At 39.6% G+C, this 17,734-nt stretch overlaps 1 protein-coding gene across 4 annotated transcripts in view; it reads right to left on the bottom strand.

The window, feature by feature from the left end:
* The window catches only part of irf10 (interferon regulatory factor 10), a 31,607-nt gene extending 14,611 nt beyond the window's left edge, over nucleotides 1-16,996 (bottom strand). The window contains exons 1-8 of one of the 4 annotated variants that reach the window (XM_079848771.1): nucleotides 16,861-16,996; nucleotides 16,520-16,697; nucleotides 16,028-16,217; nucleotides 15,821-15,897; nucleotides 15,635-15,680; nucleotides 15,455-15,544; nucleotides 14,460-14,846; nucleotides 14,249-14,367 (exon numbers count right to left, since the gene is read on the bottom strand). In XM_079848771.1, coding sequence (XP_079704897.1) covers nucleotides 14,249-14,367; nucleotides 14,460-14,846; nucleotides 15,455-15,544; nucleotides 15,635-15,680; nucleotides 15,821-15,897; nucleotides 16,028-16,217; nucleotides 16,520-16,693 — 1,083 coding nt within the window. In that variant the 5' untranslated portion in view covers nucleotides 16,694-16,697; nucleotides 16,861-16,996. Of the gene's footprint in view, nucleotides 1-14,248; nucleotides 14,368-14,459; nucleotides 14,847-15,454; nucleotides 15,545-15,634; nucleotides 15,681-15,820; nucleotides 15,898-16,027; nucleotides 16,218-16,519; nucleotides 16,841-16,860 lie in introns of those variants that run through there. The other 3 variants (XM_079848772.1, XM_079848769.1, XM_079848770.1) reach the window with 3 other exon arrangements.
* Nucleotides 16,997-17,734: the final 738 nt, after the last annotated feature.

The raw sequence follows: 17,734 nt of genomic DNA, 5'->3' as shown, positions 1-17,734 counted from the left end.
GACTCTTACTTTTGAAAGACAATAACTTAATATATGGTGCACTTTCAGATTTAAAACTTTGCAGGATGTTTTCATTCACATGAAAGGTCATTCACTTAGAGCTGTTACACACTACATGAAAGGTCATTCACTTAGAGCTGTTACACACTACATGAAAGGTCATTCACTTAGAGCTGTTACACACTACATGAAAGGTCATTCACTTAGAGCTGTGTTACACACTACATGAAAGGTCATTCACTTAGAGCTGTTACACACTACATGAAAGGTCATTCACTTAGAGCTGTGTTACACACTACATGAAAGGTCATTCACTTAGAGCTGTGTTACACACTACATGAAAGGTCATTCACTTAGAGCTGTTACACACTACATGAAAGGTCATTCACTTAGAGCTGTTACACACTACATGAAAGGTCATTCACTTAGAGCTGTTACACACTACATGAAAGGTCATTCACTTAGAGCTGTTACACACTACATGAAAGGTCATTCACTTAGAGCTGTTACACACTACATGAAAGGTCATTCACTTAGAGCTGTGTTACACACTACATGAAAGGTCATTCACTTAGAGCTGTTACACACTACATGAAAGGTCATTCACTTAGAGCTGTGTTACACACTACATGAAAGGTCATTCACTTAGAGCTGTTACACACTACATGAAAGGTCATTCACTTAGAGCTGTTACACACTACATGAAAGGTCATTCACTTAGAGCTGTTACACACTACATGAAAGGTCATTCACTTAGAGCTGTTACACACTACATGAAAGGTCATTCACTTAGAGCTGTTACACACTACATGAAAGGTCATTCACTTAGAGCTGTGTTACACACTACATGAAAGGTCATTCACTTAGAGCTGTTACACACTACATGAAAGGTCATTCACTTAGAGCTGTTACACACTACATGAAAGGTCATTCACTTAGAGCTGTGTTACACACTACATGACAGGTCATTCACTTAGAGCTGTTACACACTACATGAAAGGTCATTCACTTAGAGCTGTGTTACACACTACATGAAAGGTCACTCACTTAGAGCTGTGTTACACACTACATGAAAGGTCATTCACTTAGAGCTGTTACACACTACATGAAAGGTCACTCACTTAGAGCTGTGTTACACACTACATGAAAGGTCATTCACTTAGAGCTGTTACACACTACATGAAAGGTCATTCACTTAGAGCTGTGTTACACACTACATGAAAGGTCATTCACTTAGAGCTGTTACACACTACATGAAAGGTCATTCACTTAGAGCTGTTACACACTACATGAAAGGTCATTCACTTAGAGCTGTTACACACTACATGAAAGGTCATTCACTTAGAGCTGTGTTACACACTACATGAAAGGTCATTCACTCAGAGCTGTTACACACTACATGAAAGGTCATTCACTTAGAGCTGTGTTACACACTACATGAAAGGTCATTCACTCAGAGCTGTTACACACTACATGAAAGGTCATTCACTTAGAGCTGTGTTACACACTACATGAAAGGTCATTCACTTAGAGCTGTTACACACTACATGAAAGGTCATTCACTTAGAGCTGTGTTACACACTACATGAAAGGTCATTCACTCAGAGCTGTTACACACTACATGAAAGGTCATTCACTTAGAGCTGTTACACACTACATGAAAGGTCATTCACTTAGAGCTGTTACACACTACATGAAAGGTCATTCACTTAGAGCTGTGTTACACACTACATGAAAGGTCATTCACTCAGAGCTGTTACACACTACATGAAAGGTCATTCACTTAGAGCTGTGTTACACACTACATGAAAGGTCATTCACTCAGAGCTGTTACACACTACATGAAAGGTCATTCACTTAGAGCTGTGTTACACACTACATGAAAGGTCATTCACTTAGAGCTGTGTTACACACTACATGAAAGGTCATTCACTTAGAGCTGTTACACACTACATGAAAGGTCATTCACTTAGAGCTGTTACACACTACATGAAAGGTCATTCACTTAGAGCTGTTACACACTACATGAAAGGTCATTCACTTAGAGCTGTTACACACTACATGAAAGGTCATTCACTTAGAGCTGTGTTACACACTACATGAAAGGTCATTCACTTAGAGCTGTGTTACACACTACATGAAAGGTCATTCACTTAGAGCTGTTACACACTACATGAAAGGTCATTCACTTAGAGCTGTGTTACACACTACATGAAAGGCCATTCACTTAGAGCTGTTACACACTACATGAAAGGTCATTCACTTAGAGCTGTGTTACACACTACATGAAAGGTCATTCACTTAGAGCTGTGTTACACACTACATGAAAGGTCATTCACTTAGAGCTGTTACACACTACATGAAAGGTCATTCACTTAGAGCTGTTACACACTACATGAAAGGTCATTCACTTAGAGCTGTGTTACACACTACATGAAAGGTCATTCACTTAGAGCTGTGTTACACACTACATGAAAGGTCATTCACTTAGAGCTGTTACACACTACATGAAAGGTCATTCACTTAGAGCTGTGTTACACACTACATGAAAGGTCATTCACTTAGAGCTGTGTTACACACTACATGAAAGGTCATTCACTTAGAGCTGTTACACACTACATGAAAGGTCATTCACTTAGAGCTGTGTTACACACTACATGAAAGGCCATTCACTTAGAGCTGTTACACACTACATGAAAGGTCATTCACTTAGAGCTGTGTTACACACTACATGAAAGGTCATTCACTTAGAGCTGTTACACACTACATGAAAGGTCATTCACTTAGAGCTGTTACACACTACATGAAAGGTCATTCACTTAGAGCTGTGTTACACACTACATGAAAGGTCATTCACTTAGAGCTGTGTTACACACTACATGAAAGGTCATTCACTTAGAGCTGTGTTACACTACATGAAAGGTCATTCACTTAGAGCTGTTACACACTACATGAAAGGTCATTCACTTAGAGCTGTTACACACTACATGAAAGGTCATTCACTTAGAGCTGTTACACACTACATGAAAGGTCATTCACTTAGAGCTGTGTTACACACTACATGAAAGGTCATTCACTTAGAGCTGTTACACACTACATGAAAGGTCATTCACTTAGAGCTGTGTTACACACTACATGAAAGGTCATTCACTTAGAGCTGTTACACACTACATGAAAGGTCATTCACTTAGAGCTGTGTTACACACTACATGAAAGGTCATTCACTTAGAGCTGTTACACACTACATGAAAGGTCATTCACTTAGAGCTGTTACACACTACATGAAAGGTCATTCACTTAGAGCTGTGTTACACACTACATGAAAGGTCATTCACTTAGAGCTGTGTTACACACTACATGAAAGGTCATTCACTTAGAGCTGTGTTACACACCACATGAAAGGTCATTTTCAAAAATCCATAATAGGGGCCTTTTAACACGGGCCCTAAAGCTCTTGCCCAGACATAACCCTTTATTTTCCAGTAATTTCTTCTGAGCTTTTCCCTTTTGTATTGTTTCTCATCTCTATTTCTGCAGTCTTTCTTCAGTTCAAATCTCCCTCTTGATCGTTCTCTCTCCTCCACCGCCATACGCCCCCTAATGCTGATTGGCTGACACGTTTGCTGTTGTGTCGGTCAACTAACTTCCAAACAGCATATTTCAAATACTACTGCAAACGTGGATTAGCGTGACGCGTTTTCTGCACGGATTTCAAACACGAGTTGAACTACTGAAGTGTTGAACTTTTTTTATTGCTTGTTTTTTTCTCTCCATTTCTTTTCTCCTTTTCAAATAAGTTTTTCTTATTGAACATGATATATAATTATAGAATAAATCTCCCTTGTGAGCTGAATTTTTCTGGGACTATTACTGTGATTTATTGTGTAACAGGTGGATACTTTTTCTTGCTATCCCAAAATTAATTAATTAATTAATCCTGTCTGGCGCCTGAAGATTTCTTTAAAATAATTTATTTATGTTAGGGCGGCCTCCACGTTACAATGTGTTCGTAAAGTAAAAGTTAAAAGACCAAATAGTCCAAATTTGAAAAAGGAAAGAGGGTTTGGAAAAGAAAAGGTCCACGTTTCACCTTGCTGCCACCTAATGATGATCCACTGCAGCATGAAAAGAAGATTCAAGCTGTTTATCATCATAATCATCATCATTTTTTTCATATGAAAGAAAAAGTTTAAGCTAGTAAAATGTATATATTTTGTTTAAAATATTGAAATATAAAATATATATTTTGAATTGTAATATTGATGTTGTTTTGGTGTTAGAAAAAGAAAATGTAGGTTTCATAAATTTAGACTGTTTTGTGCAGTCGTGAGTTATAAGTTTCGATTTTCAATTGAATTAAATCCATTGAAGTCAATGGAGTTCATACTGGTAATCCTCATATTATACAGTAGTATGTTCATATATTTAATATACTGATATACAAAATAAATTCTCATGAATACTGATGAAAACTTAAAAACGTTTGTGCATTCACTTATTAATGAGAAGTTACTGATTAAATGTTATATTAGTTGAAAAATAGTTATGACTGTTTTATAAGCTTTCGTTCCACCGGGTTCAAGCCGACCCTGGAATCCAAAAGGTGTTTAATGCATTAGGAGTGTTAAACGTAGCTGAAGTGTAACTCTGAGCATAAGCTAAATATTTACGGAAGCCTCTGATCAGGAGTAACGGTTGGAATAAAGTAGTAGACTGACAGAATTGCATCAAGAAGCTTTTGTTTTACCCGACAGACTTCCATCATTTAGACATTTATGATAATGCTGACATTTAAAGAGAGAGAACATTATGTGAGTAAATAATTTTTTAGTGGCTCTTCGACACGAACCCGTCCTAAACAGCGTGCCTCTGCGGTCCGTGTTGTGCTGGACATATAAAATCATTCATAATCAATAAATTCCATTTCTTATGTTATTTGTATCAGTATTTATTTATTAATCCTTATTATTTTCAAATACAGTTTCTAAATGTTATTTACATATAAAAATGCCTATTATGTGATTCATGATTAAGCAGTATCTTATTTAATGGAAACTTATTTTTACAGTTAGTTATGTTAGTTACTGTTAGTTAGTGAGGCAAAAGAAGTTAGAATCAAGGATAAACTGAAATTCACAGCATTTCAACACAACTTCTGCTCACATTTGGCGGAGGACACATGATACTTATGATAATAAGTCATAAGCTAATAATTTACTCACCCTCGTGTGAAAATGTAGTTTACTAATTTTAACATACGTATCATAGAGTAGAAGCTCAAACATGTGTCACATGATGCAGGAAAAGCAATGGTTTGTTCTAGCTTCCTTGTTTACTAAATGTAATGTGCTCATATGTGAATAAAAGCCTAAATTAAATCTGTGTGATCGTATCACTGTCACAGCTGGAGGCTGTAATGATCTCACCACGATGGAGAACGAATAGAAAGTCATTAATAATCAACTCACAAAGGAAACATGCAGGAGATTACCAGGAATAAAGTGTAACACAACCTCAAAGACGACACGGATCAATGAACAGAGGAAACTCAGGTTATTAATACACAGATAACAAGGTGACTAAATGAACAACAGGTGAACGAAATCAATCAGAAACCATAGAAACTGACTATAAACAGAACTCAGGAAAAGCAGCACAGGGAACAGAATGAACATGAACGAGGCCGTCTCTTCACAAGACTTGGATTAAACCGCTTGATTCATTTTACAATGCCTTTATGACCTTTTTGATCTTCTAAGTTTTGGTTACATGGAAAATCAATGGAGGGACAAAAACCTTGAAAAAGCACCAACCTTAAGGGTTTGGAATTATATGAGGGTGAGTAAATGATGACACAATTTTCATTTTTGGCATTAAGTATTTCCCCTTAATTGCTGAAGTGTTCCGTTAAGTTCAGTTATGCACTGACTATTTCACTCTAAACAAAACAAAGGGACCAAAACAGGTCCTTTATGTCCTTTATGAACTCAAACGCAATGATCTCCTTCCGTCTTCTTTACCACTTCATGAACTACATTGCCATAACCATTTGCCTGGACTCATCATGTTCTGATTACTGCCACATGTTTGTTAGGGGTGTGACGAGACACTTATCTCATGAGAACGAGACCAGATTTGTGCATAATATTTGTTAGAAATCCTCGATGACAAAATTCATGACTGGAAAAAGAGCCTGCAGGTGAAATGTTTTAGCTGATCATCTTGTAATGAATGTAATTTCAGTTCGACTTTATGAGAATTATCAAATGCATTGAAAGACAACAATATACAAGCACTGTAAAAGGTTTTGCCACAAACTCGACTGACTGGCTTCTCTCAAGTATGATTTCACATGAGTCTCTTCAGACCTGTGGTAGATTTATTATACTCTATTACTGTACATGAATTATGAGCCTCCTAATGGAACTATTTTCCACAAATTAAACAGAAATAAAAACAGTATAAATAACAAAAATAAGTAACAGTTTTTTCTTAGTCTTACTAAGTGCAAACAATAAGTGCAACCATGATTAAAGTACTCTCTCAGTAAGTGCAAACCCAGCCCAGAGCAACAACTACACAGTCCAGAGACAGGTTTGATACAGGGACACTATGCAGCCTAATTTGCGTACATCAGGGAGCTTGTGTTTTACTTCCACTTTCAAATTCGCGATCGCATGGACTCTGTGTATCGGGAGCGGCGGTGCTGAGCGCTCATTAATCAGACGCTCAGGCTCTGATGCTCAACGAATCCTCCGCCATCGTCACTCGATCAGTGAGTTCCTGCTGCACTGTGTCTGTGAGCGACTGCAACTCGTTCTGGACGAGCAGAGCAGACGTTTACAACAGTTTACAATGGTTTTTATTTTTATAAACACAGCAAAACGACAGTGGTGTAATGTGAATGTAGCGGTGGCATATTCTATGCTAATTTCACCCTGTTCCGTCATGGCGATATCGTGAGACAGCTCGTCACACTCCTACTGTTCGTCATTATCGGGTTTATGTTTGCCTATTTAAACCCTGTGTGTTCATTCACTCGTTGTGATGTCTTGTTGGTGTAACACTGCATTTCTGAGCACTACTTTTGGTTTCTGTGTCATGGTTTTGATCTTCTGCCTAGTTTGCCCGTGCCTTGGACTTTTGTTATTATCTGGATGATAGAAACTGGAGATAAAAACTAAATAAACTACGTTTTTCTGGTACAGTAGGTTTATTTAACATGTATACATTTATGTAACATCTTTTGTGGTTTGATGAACATTAATTACACAGATGGGTATTTTAGGCTGCTGTCACTTTAAGGCCGAATGCTAGGATCTAACATACCGACACATATCTGGTTTTCACAGAGCTGTTTACATTCACTTAAGCCTTCACCGGCTGTATCTACGTGAGATTCTCCACATGATGGACATTTGGACAACTGTGTCTGTATTTGACCATTCAGGACCAAAGAGAACTGAATTGGCTTCAGAAGAACACTTCTTGTGCGCGTCATTCAGCGTCATTCATCGCTTAATAACTTGATAAACTCTTTTTTAAGATCCTCCTTAAATGTACACATACACGATCTTTTGACATCTTCGCATCTGAATTGATCTCCGCACTCTCTAATATCCCGCCTTCACTAATTGCAAGTTAACCGATGTTTCTCCAAAATATACCATGACGAGATTGGCTACCTTTGATTAGGCTATTCTTGCGTGACAGAAGACTGCTACTCTCTTTTATGATCATCAAGTCAAGACAATTTAGGAAAGAAGAAATACGGGACAAAACATAACTTCATAATAGGTCGGGACACTAAAAATATAAAAATAGAGCTGAAATACGGGACTGTCCCGGGGAAAACGGGACGTCTGGTCACCCTACTCAATGGAGATCACTGAACTTCAACATACGTGTTTGTCTGTGGTTTCAGATCATCCGCACCTCTTACACTGCATTATATTATAAGCAGTGTTGGGCAAGTTACTTTAAAAATGTAATTAGTTATAGTTACTAGTTACTTCTCACAAAATGTAACTGAGTTAGTAACTGAGTTACATCATTACAAAAGTAACTAATTACCAGGGAAAGTAACTATTGCGTTACTTAAAAAAAAAAAGTTAAATGAATTAAATGGACACTAAATAGAATAAATTATTATTATAAAATATTGTACACTAATTCACACTATTTTAATGTTAATTTGGTGCGGGACATTGTGAGAGACACCTATTACCTTAAATATTAAAATGTTATCTTTACTATGGAACAACAAAACAATAGAAGGTTTAGAACTTTTAATATTTATTGCCCAGTCAACAACTGGCCAAGAAATAAGTATAAAAATAAATGATGCTTCTTAAGAAATGTACCAAAAATAAATAAACAGTAATAAAAAATATACATACACATACACTCTTTGACTTTGTAGTGCAAATTAAAATGATAAAACTCACACACCTTTACAACTAGCCTACTTTAAGTATTTTCTTCCTCACGAAAGTAAGCATTTTAACAAAATGTGCTCTCAATATAATACTGAACAATGTACCAAAATAAACAATAATAATAAAATATAATTTTGGGGGGGGGTTATTTCTATAACCTACAGAGAACTTCACCATCAGAGGTTATTTAAGCCAAATTCTAGTCGTGTTTGCCGCACGTGTTCACAACCGGTCAGATGTGTTCTGGGAACGTTCTCTGCAGGTTATTTTGGAGTTTTGTTTCATATGTAAACTAATTAAAACATTGCAGATGATACCAATATGCTACAGATATTATTCAAATGCTGAAGTGTGTAATTTATTTATAAACAAACTATATTATGCTCGAACACATTCGGTCTCTCTCGCGCACTTCCGAGCGCGCTCTCCAACATACACACCGGTCTCTCTCGGACACATCGGTCTCTCTCGCGCACTTTCGAGCGCGCTCTCCAACACATCGGTCTCTCTCGCGCACTTCCGAGCGCGCTCTCCAACGGTCTCTCTCGCGCACTTTCAAGGGCGCTCGCGGCGTTCGCCTCGCTTTTGTTCGCCTTGCTCTCGCCTTGACTCGCCATGACTGCCGGTCTGCCGCACATAATTAATTTTAAAAAGTAACGGACAACGCACCATATGGTACCGGTAACGGAGTTAATTTATTTAAAAAGTAATGCGTTACAGTATTAGTTACTGTCAAAAGTAACTGAGTTACAGTAACGCGTTACTAGTAACGCGTTACTGCCCAACACTGATTATAAGCATTATATTATATAGATTACTTACAGATTGTAGTCTGTTACTGATTCCAAATTACATGACAAAAAGTTTAGTTAGTAACGTGATTCATTACATTCCACATTCTAGGTAATATAATTGGACTACTCTTTGATTACTTTTAGGTTACTTTTGTAACGTGCCATCAGTTAGAATTGAATATAATATTGTACCATATTGATATAAAAATTCTAAGAGAAAGAAAATAAATTCCTTTCTTAGTTTTCAACAACATGAAGTGCACTAAACATTAAATGATGTCAGGGTTTCCCAGAATGGGATTCATGAAGGAACTGCAGGGGGTTTGTGCGTTTAATGAAAGAGATTTTTTTTTTTTTTTTATGAAAATGTGTTTGAAAGACAAAAGTCTTCTAAAGACATATGACATATGTTAAATGACTTACTGAATGTGTTTTTCAGGAGTTGATTCGATAGGCAGTGTTGCAATGTTGAGAAAACACTGTGAAATGGTTTCTCTAAATCCAGTGGTCAAATGCTTTGTGGCCTCTCAATTATAAAATAAATGTATTACATTTTCAATACATAAGCAATATAGCTTTTAGAAAGGAAAATCTAAGACATGAAAAAGAAGAATAAGTGAGAATCAATAAATTATAAATGGCTTACTGCTATTGTGTGAATAATATGTAATCAATAAAAAAATTGCTGTAAAAAAAGCGGTCAAATTTTACAGTAACAAGCTGTTTTCCATTAAAACAGCAATATACCGTAGAAAAATGCATTCTGGGTGATATTTGTTGTTTTCGAGAACGTAGCCTACAGGAATACACTGTGAATTAACAGCCCTCAAAGTCGACACTCAGAGGCTGTGTTCACAATCACATCCTATACCCTCATTCACTATTCCCTACACTAGTTCACTAATATAGTCCACTAATATAGTCAACTTGACTGAGTGAACAATTTCATAGTTCAGTTAATTTTCTAAGTTAACTCAGACACTGATGAACACCTGCTGTTAACAAGCAGAATCACTGAAGGAAAGAGGAACAAGAAGAACAGAATAAAAGATTAAATCAACTGAAGATAAAATACATTAAATCTCTGAAGATCTAAGCAGAGGAGGATACAGCATTACCAGCTTCACTTATTACTAACCAGTTTGACTTTATATCTGTCAGACGTCTACAGAAGGTCTTATTGAAAGGTGACAGAGGTTTAGATGTCATGTTATTTTCATTTGATGTGACCATGATGGTGATCAGTGTTTGCTTTAGTTGTGCTCTTGACCTTTGACTTTTGAACAATAGTTTTATCTTTGGTTGACTGTGACAGCTTTGTCTTTAAAATAGATTTGCTATGGCAAAGAAGCTGAAAGAAAACAGGATCAGATGACAATGGCTCTTTGTTAACGGTCACAATCATCATCTATTGACCCAATTCACTGATCTCATTTATTGTCAAATGGATTTATTTGGATGATGTTTTGTTGTTATTGATTTTTGTATCACTGTGATTTGACGTCCAGAAAATATGAAGGATTTTCAAAGTTTATTCTCAGAACATTTTGAACTTCTAGATCAGCCAGACTCACAGACATCAAGAATCGACGTATGAATCTCAGCAATAGCGACAATCATAAGCTTCATGCTGCAATGCATGCTGGGTACCAGCATAGTACAAAACAATCGTCCATGACTCCCAGCATGCATTGCAGCATGAATAAATTATGCAGATGAATTGTCTGGTTATTTTCTTTAATTTTTACTTTTTGCTTTTATTTTTGTGATATTCAGATTTGATGTTATCTTTTTTGTTGATTGTCACCATAGTTGAGATTCATTGGCTGATTCTTGATGTCTGTGTGTGTCTCACTGAAAACATAGTTCATATTTTTTTTTAGAGAATGATGAGTTTAAAAAATCCTTCATAATTGATTATGCACTAATGTGCAGCACTACTTGAACTTTTGCTGTAGTTTCACAGTGTTTCATTGTGTGATGACATCATAATCGGCAACACCTGATCTCATTTAGTTGGCTTTATTTCTACCACAACAAATGTGTCTGAAAAACTCACAGTTACAGCAGCCAAAGAGAAACTAATGTTAAAGTCAAGGGTCAAGAGCCCAACTAAAGCAAACACTGATCTCCATCATGGTAACGTCAAATGAAACAAAACAACATCTAAACCTCTCAATAGGAATTTCTGTAGATGTATGAAAAAAAATTAAAGTCAGTCTAGTTAGTAATAAATGAAGCTGGTAATGCTGTTTGTGGAGTTGTTTAATCCTCCTCTGCTGAGATCTTCAGAGATGTAATGTCTTCTGGGCTGAAGTCAGTTGTAGGTCTTGTGTTTCGCTTTTTTATCTTCTTGTTGTTCCTCTGTCCTTCGGTGATTCTGCTTGTTAACATCAGGTGTTCATCACTAATGCTCAATCACTGAATTATATCATTAACTTCAACACTGCTTCAGTGTTACTCTTACACTCTGTAGTGTGGACACACAAGTGTTCATTTAAAACTGAAGATTTTGCAGTGGGGTTAAAAGGGTTAAATAAATAAAAAACAGAGTGAAGCGTAATTTAACAGTAATCAACTGTAAATTCATTTACGGCATAAAACTGTAGAAAAACAGCAATTTACTGGCAACCACAGCTGTCAGTGGATTACCGTAAAATCAAGGAAAAACAGCAATATACTGTAAAATGTAACAGTCAGATTTAAACGAAATGAGTTAATTTCACTGAAATATTAGTACAAGTTCATGGAAAAAAGTTATGCGAAGTCAATAACTGATAAGGAGAGTAAATATTAAACTGAAGTGTTTGATGATATAGGAGAGATCTGTTAGTTTAATTCATTAGTTTTATGGGTCTCCATTGAGCTGGAGAGTAGAGCCTGAGCTTCAGTCCAGGATGAGCAGAGGAACACTGATGATGTGCTGTGTGTTGCTTTATTTAAAAGCAGGAACTGTGTAGTTGCGGATGAAGTGACAAATAAGCTAAATTTTACATACTGTAAAAATGGAGAGCTGTAAATTAACTGTAAAGGGAGTTAAACAAGGTGGGTATACGGCTCACTGAAAATCCACTTTTCTCACGGTTAGGAAAAACTGCAGCAATTTTTGGGGGAACTAAACATAAAGTAAACAAAACTCCTGATCTGGTTGTCAAGGCGGACTTGTGTTCTTTTGTTCTTGACAATAGTTTAATGTTTTTATTATCACCCTTAAAGCTTATCACTAGACGGCAGTTCTTGGGTGGAGATCATTTGTTAGCATGAAGACTAGTACAGTGTCACTTTGAATACGCTAGTGCAGAAATTACAATCATCTCCAAATACACTGATAAGATTGGTCCAAAGATTACAACCTCAGTACTGTGAAGGTAAACATCCTTTTCAAGTAGTAAAATGGTTGCCAGTGTAATTGATGGTAACTGATGTGTTATAGCTTGTTATAGTTTGTATAGTTTATTTTAAACATGTAAGGTCATTTGAGCATGGACCAAAATGGAAACAAGTCTATGACTTTATTGTGCTACCCTTGACAAACAAGTTCTGAAATGTTGTATTTGTCAGATAAACTAAACTAGGAAGAATCATGGCCACAGTGATCAGTAACAGTTCTTCCCTTGTTTACACGGCACACGTCTGCGGCGCGCTACGGCTGCGACGAGGTTTTGTCCCATCCTCCAACTCTTCAGAAGAGACGCCTCACGAAGATGGCGAGGCCGAAGATGGCGAGGCCGAAGATGGCGAGGCCGAAGATGGCGAGGCCGAAGATGACGAGGCCGAAGATGGCGAGGCCGAAGATGGCGAGGCCGAAGATGGCGAGGCCGAAGATGACGAGGCCGAAGATGGCGAGGCCGAAGATGACGAGGCCGAAGATGGCGAGGCCGAAGATGGCGAGGCCGAAGATGACGAGGCCGAAGATGACGAGGCCGAAGATGGCGAGGCCGAAGATGGCGAGGCCGAAGATGGCGAGGCCGAAGATGACGAGGCCGAAGATGGCGAGGCCGAAGATGGCGAGGCCGAAGATGACGAGGCCGAAGATGGCGAGGCCGAAGATGACGAGGCCGAAGATGGCGAGGCCGAAGATGGCGAGGCCGAAGATGGCGAGGCCGAAGATGGCGAGGCCGAAGATGACGAGGCCGAAGATGGCGAGGCCGAAGATGGCGAGGCCGAAGATGGCGAGGCCGAAGATGGCGAGGCCGAAGATGGCGAGGCCGAAGATGACGAGGCCGAAGATGACGAGGCCGAAGATGGCGAGGCCGAAGATGGCGAGGCCGAAGATGGCGAGGCCGAAGATGGCGAGGCCGAAGATGGCGAGGCCGAAGATGGCGAGGCCGAAGATGGCGAGGCCGAAGATGGCGAGGCCGAAGATGGCGAGGCCGAAGATGGCGAGGCCGAAGATGACGAGGCCGAAGATGACGAGGCCGAAGATGACGAGGCCGAAGATGACGAGGCCGAAGATGGCGAGGCCGAAGATGACGAGGCCGAAGATGGCGAGGCCGAAGATGGCGAGGCCGAAGATGACGAGGCCGAAGATGGCGAGGCCGAAGATGGCGAGGCCGAAGATGGCGAGGCCATGAGATTTGCATGTCTGACTTTGTTTTTCTTGATCTTTGGGGTTCTGCCATGGTTAGGTTGGCTAAGTGGTTATGTTTTGTCTGGTTTAATTGTGTTTATTTTTGTGTTTATTGCTATGTCCTACAGACAAAGTCCAGTTATGAATGTAAAGGATAAAATATCTGTTTTAGTCTTTTAAAATACATCTTTAATTTTCGTGTATCTATATTTCACATACAGCCTGTGAGCAGGAGGAGAGCACTGGCTTTTGGACGCTGCATCTTTAGCGAATCGAGCGCGCAGAGCTTCTGAAATGGCTGGTATAAACACAAGCGTTGACTAGAGTGGCCGCGATCAGCTCCGGTGGCCGTGTCTGAGACGTGTGAAACAGTCAATACTGCAGTACAGGTGTTTCTGAAACACACGCCACTCGCCTCTTCAGGACTAATGCCAGGGAATACTCACTTGTGCAGTGATGAGCTTCTTGGTCTTGGGTTGGCTGGGGTCAGGGAACTCCTCTCCGAAGCACAGGTCCACTGTGTGCCGAGGCTCGGGACCGGAGCCCTGCCGGTAGTTCTGGAGCTCTGCCAAGAAAACAGGGATCAGTGTGAGGACATGCTGAAGAAAGTCCATAAAAAGGACTGTTTTCCCAGGCTAAGCCCTTCCTCTTCTTCACCTTGTATGAAGACGGTCACGTCCAGGAGTTTGCAGGTTCGCTCTCGCTCCAGCTTGTTTGGTTTCTGTCTGTGCTCTGCCAGCGGGCCGTCCCAGTACACGCGGCCCTGGCAGAAGCGCTTGATGAACACGCCGTCCGGAGCCACCCACACCAGCACCCCTTTCTCCAGGTGGGGCAGGAGACGGCTCATGGCGTCAGTGATGCCCGGGGGCAGGCGCACGATGTCTGGATGGGGGAAGAACACCTTCTGGGCTTCACACGGCCCGTAGATGCGCTCGCTCCCCACCGGAGCACAGCCTTGCAGGATGAAGCAGCCTTCCGGAGACGAAGTCACGAGGTTCTGCACCAGTTTACCATGATAGAACAAGCGCACCTCCAGACGCCAGTCTACGAGCACACACACACCAATACATCTGACATGTGTCCCAGTACTTTACAGTGTACATCAACAATACCATAAAAGTTCTATACCATTTTAGTGAGTCAAGTTTTTTCTCTCAACGAGTGATTAATATTCAGAATCATAATGATGCCAAGCTTCAAGTTAGCACTTATGCCAGGTTCGGACTTTTTGTCTGTTTCGACTCCTGAATTCTCGGACAAGAAACATAATTCCCGCTAGCAGCACCGAAACCATCGTCTCTCTTTCGTGTCGGCATGTTTGAAAGCTGTGTAAGGAAGAGCTCCTGTGCTCCTACTGGCTAATGTCACGGATGTGACGAACCCGTCATGGAGGACCGGGAAAACATTAAACATGCTAGCGTTTCTGTCAGGACGCCGTGAAGCATCGCAGACGCGCCGTCAGTTGTCGTCTACTATGACACATTATACGAGACCAAATTCTGGCGTCCCGACACACGTTGTTGTTTCCGAATCACCACGACACCCTGCGTCAAACTGAACGTACCAAAAACGGGCTGATATCGTGTAGTCTGAACCTGGCATTAAATAAACTAAAAAGGCATTCAAATATGAGCTTGTTGAAACTCTCTCACCAGATATGGGGACGTGAGATGGATATACTGGAAGAGATGGAAGATTGGAGTTAATGCCTGTACTGGGACACGCAAATGACCTGCCATTCACTGCACACACACACACACACACACACACAATGTAAGTGAAAATGAAACATTTTGTCGTTAGTTATTTCATTCTGAAACTAAAACACTGACCACTCCATCCAGCACCTTTGTTCGAGTCACCAAGCGGACTGTCCTCCTGGATGTGAAAACAACATGTTATTGTCATGTCACACACCTCTGGAATCTGTCCAGTAGGAGGCAGACAAATCTCAAATCTAATCCCGGTTTGCAGCCAGTGCAGTGAGAGAGGGGATTTCCACAGGGGTTTCATTATACCTGCATGGGCAGATGTGTGTCTCTCAAGGCTTTGCTGCAGTCGCTGTCATGTGATATCACTGGACTTCCAGCAGGTTCTGGAGGACAGAAGAAGAAGCTTACAGAGAGTTTTGAATATGATTATGCAGACATATATATTTAGATAAATGAGGAAGTGAGATTTGGGTGTAAGGTTTGAGGAACTCAAGTGCAGATCTTTTATAATACCTATCAGTCTTCCTGTGTCGTCCAGGATCCGGTAGACCTTGTACGGCTCCGAGATGTCCAGCTGACTGCGCTCGGAAACCTCCTGGAAGTCTGTGCTCTTGTTCAGGGCACAGCGGAGGCGCGTTTTCCACGTAGAGGGGTCTGCTTTGTCCCTGCCCTCCTGAAATTTACCCTTGTACATGGCCCACGCCTAAGACAAGAGTGTGTTAAATCATGTAAACAGGGTTTTTTTTTTGTTGTTTTTTTTGCAAATTCTGTACTAAACAGGATTTAAATGAGAAAATAAATTTAATTAAAGTTGGAATGATACAAATTAAAAGCTATGTGCTGATATAAATGAAATAAATGAGGTTATTTGTTCGTTTGGTCAGACATCCTAATTGTAGTAAGTATGTTACATTAATAAATGTGTGTGTGTGTGTGTGTGTGTGTGTGTGTGTGTGTGTGTGTGTGTGTGTGTGTGTGTGTGTGTGTGTGCGCGTGTGTGTTTACCTTGAAGAGCGCCGCGTCCTGGTTCTGTCTGTAGTCCTGTTTGGCGGCGTGTTTCCAGGGAATTCTGAACATGGTTTTCTCCTGATTTTCCCAGCTCAGTCCAGGGTAATTTCCGCTGTCTATCTGCGCTATGAGCCATTCTCTCAGTCGCATGTGCCTCGACCTGTCTTCCATCAATCTAAAACACAACACCATCAAATCATCTCTAGCTTCAGTCACCTCTCCAAACAGCAGTTCTGCAGTAACACACCAGAAAACTTAAAAACACGCTTTAAAACTTCAAACAAGCTATAAAACGTGTGCTAAGGTCATAAAGAAAATGAAAATTTCGATAAACTCACAGAGGAATAATTTCATGAATTCAGACATGTGAGTGCGCTATAAAAGTGAAAGTAAAAGTATGAAGTGAAACACTTTCGGTTTCCCATCAAGTGAATGCGACCCTGTGAACAATGACATGTTCACGTAGGACGAGACGAACTGTCACATGCATTACTGAAACTGCTCCCTGCGGAAGATCCATATATTAAAGCACACCCACAACACTCATTAGCCCGTGCAGACTATTCTCGTTTATGCTGCTCTTCTAGCGTGCTAAAGTTAGTTTTAGGTTGGATATTCGCCGGACATTTATTTTAATACAGTCGGCTGTATTATATGGAGGACGAGAAATGACTCAAGTATAAATAAATAAATGAATAAATTATACGTAAATGCAGAATTAAATAAATCAATAAATAAATATGGAAATGCATAAATATATAAGTATGGAAATACATAAGTAAATAAATGTAGAAATACATCGAATGAATAAATAAACGATTACATTCTGAAATAATAAATAAATAAATGCAGATATGCGTAAATTAATGAATACATAAATAAATAATTTTGTCAAAAGTATAATTTTTAATTGTGCTATTTTTGTATCATTTGTGTTATGCTATATTTTTTCTTCATTTATTTATGCATTTCTATTTTCTACATGTATTTATGTATGTGTACGTATGTTAATAAGGTAGGCGGTCCTAACCGCTCTCAATGCAGAATTGGTTAAACAGGATCGGTATACGGCTGTACTGTGGATACTAGTTTTGTTAAATATGGCGGGTTTTTTAAGTACCATTGCTAATGATTTGCGTTGTGAAATGAAATAGATCATGCGACTGCCTTCTGTTTCGCTGGGACCGTGTGGTCGATGATATAGTTCAGCTC

Source organism: Squalius cephalus (assembly GCF_949319135.1).
Source record: "Squalius cephalus genome assembly, chromosome: 18".
NCBI lineage: Eukaryota > Metazoa > Chordata > Actinopteri > Cypriniformes > Leuciscidae > Squalius > Squalius cephalus.
Note: the sequence above shows the minus strand (reverse complement) of the source record. Positions and strands in the feature narration are given on the sequence as shown.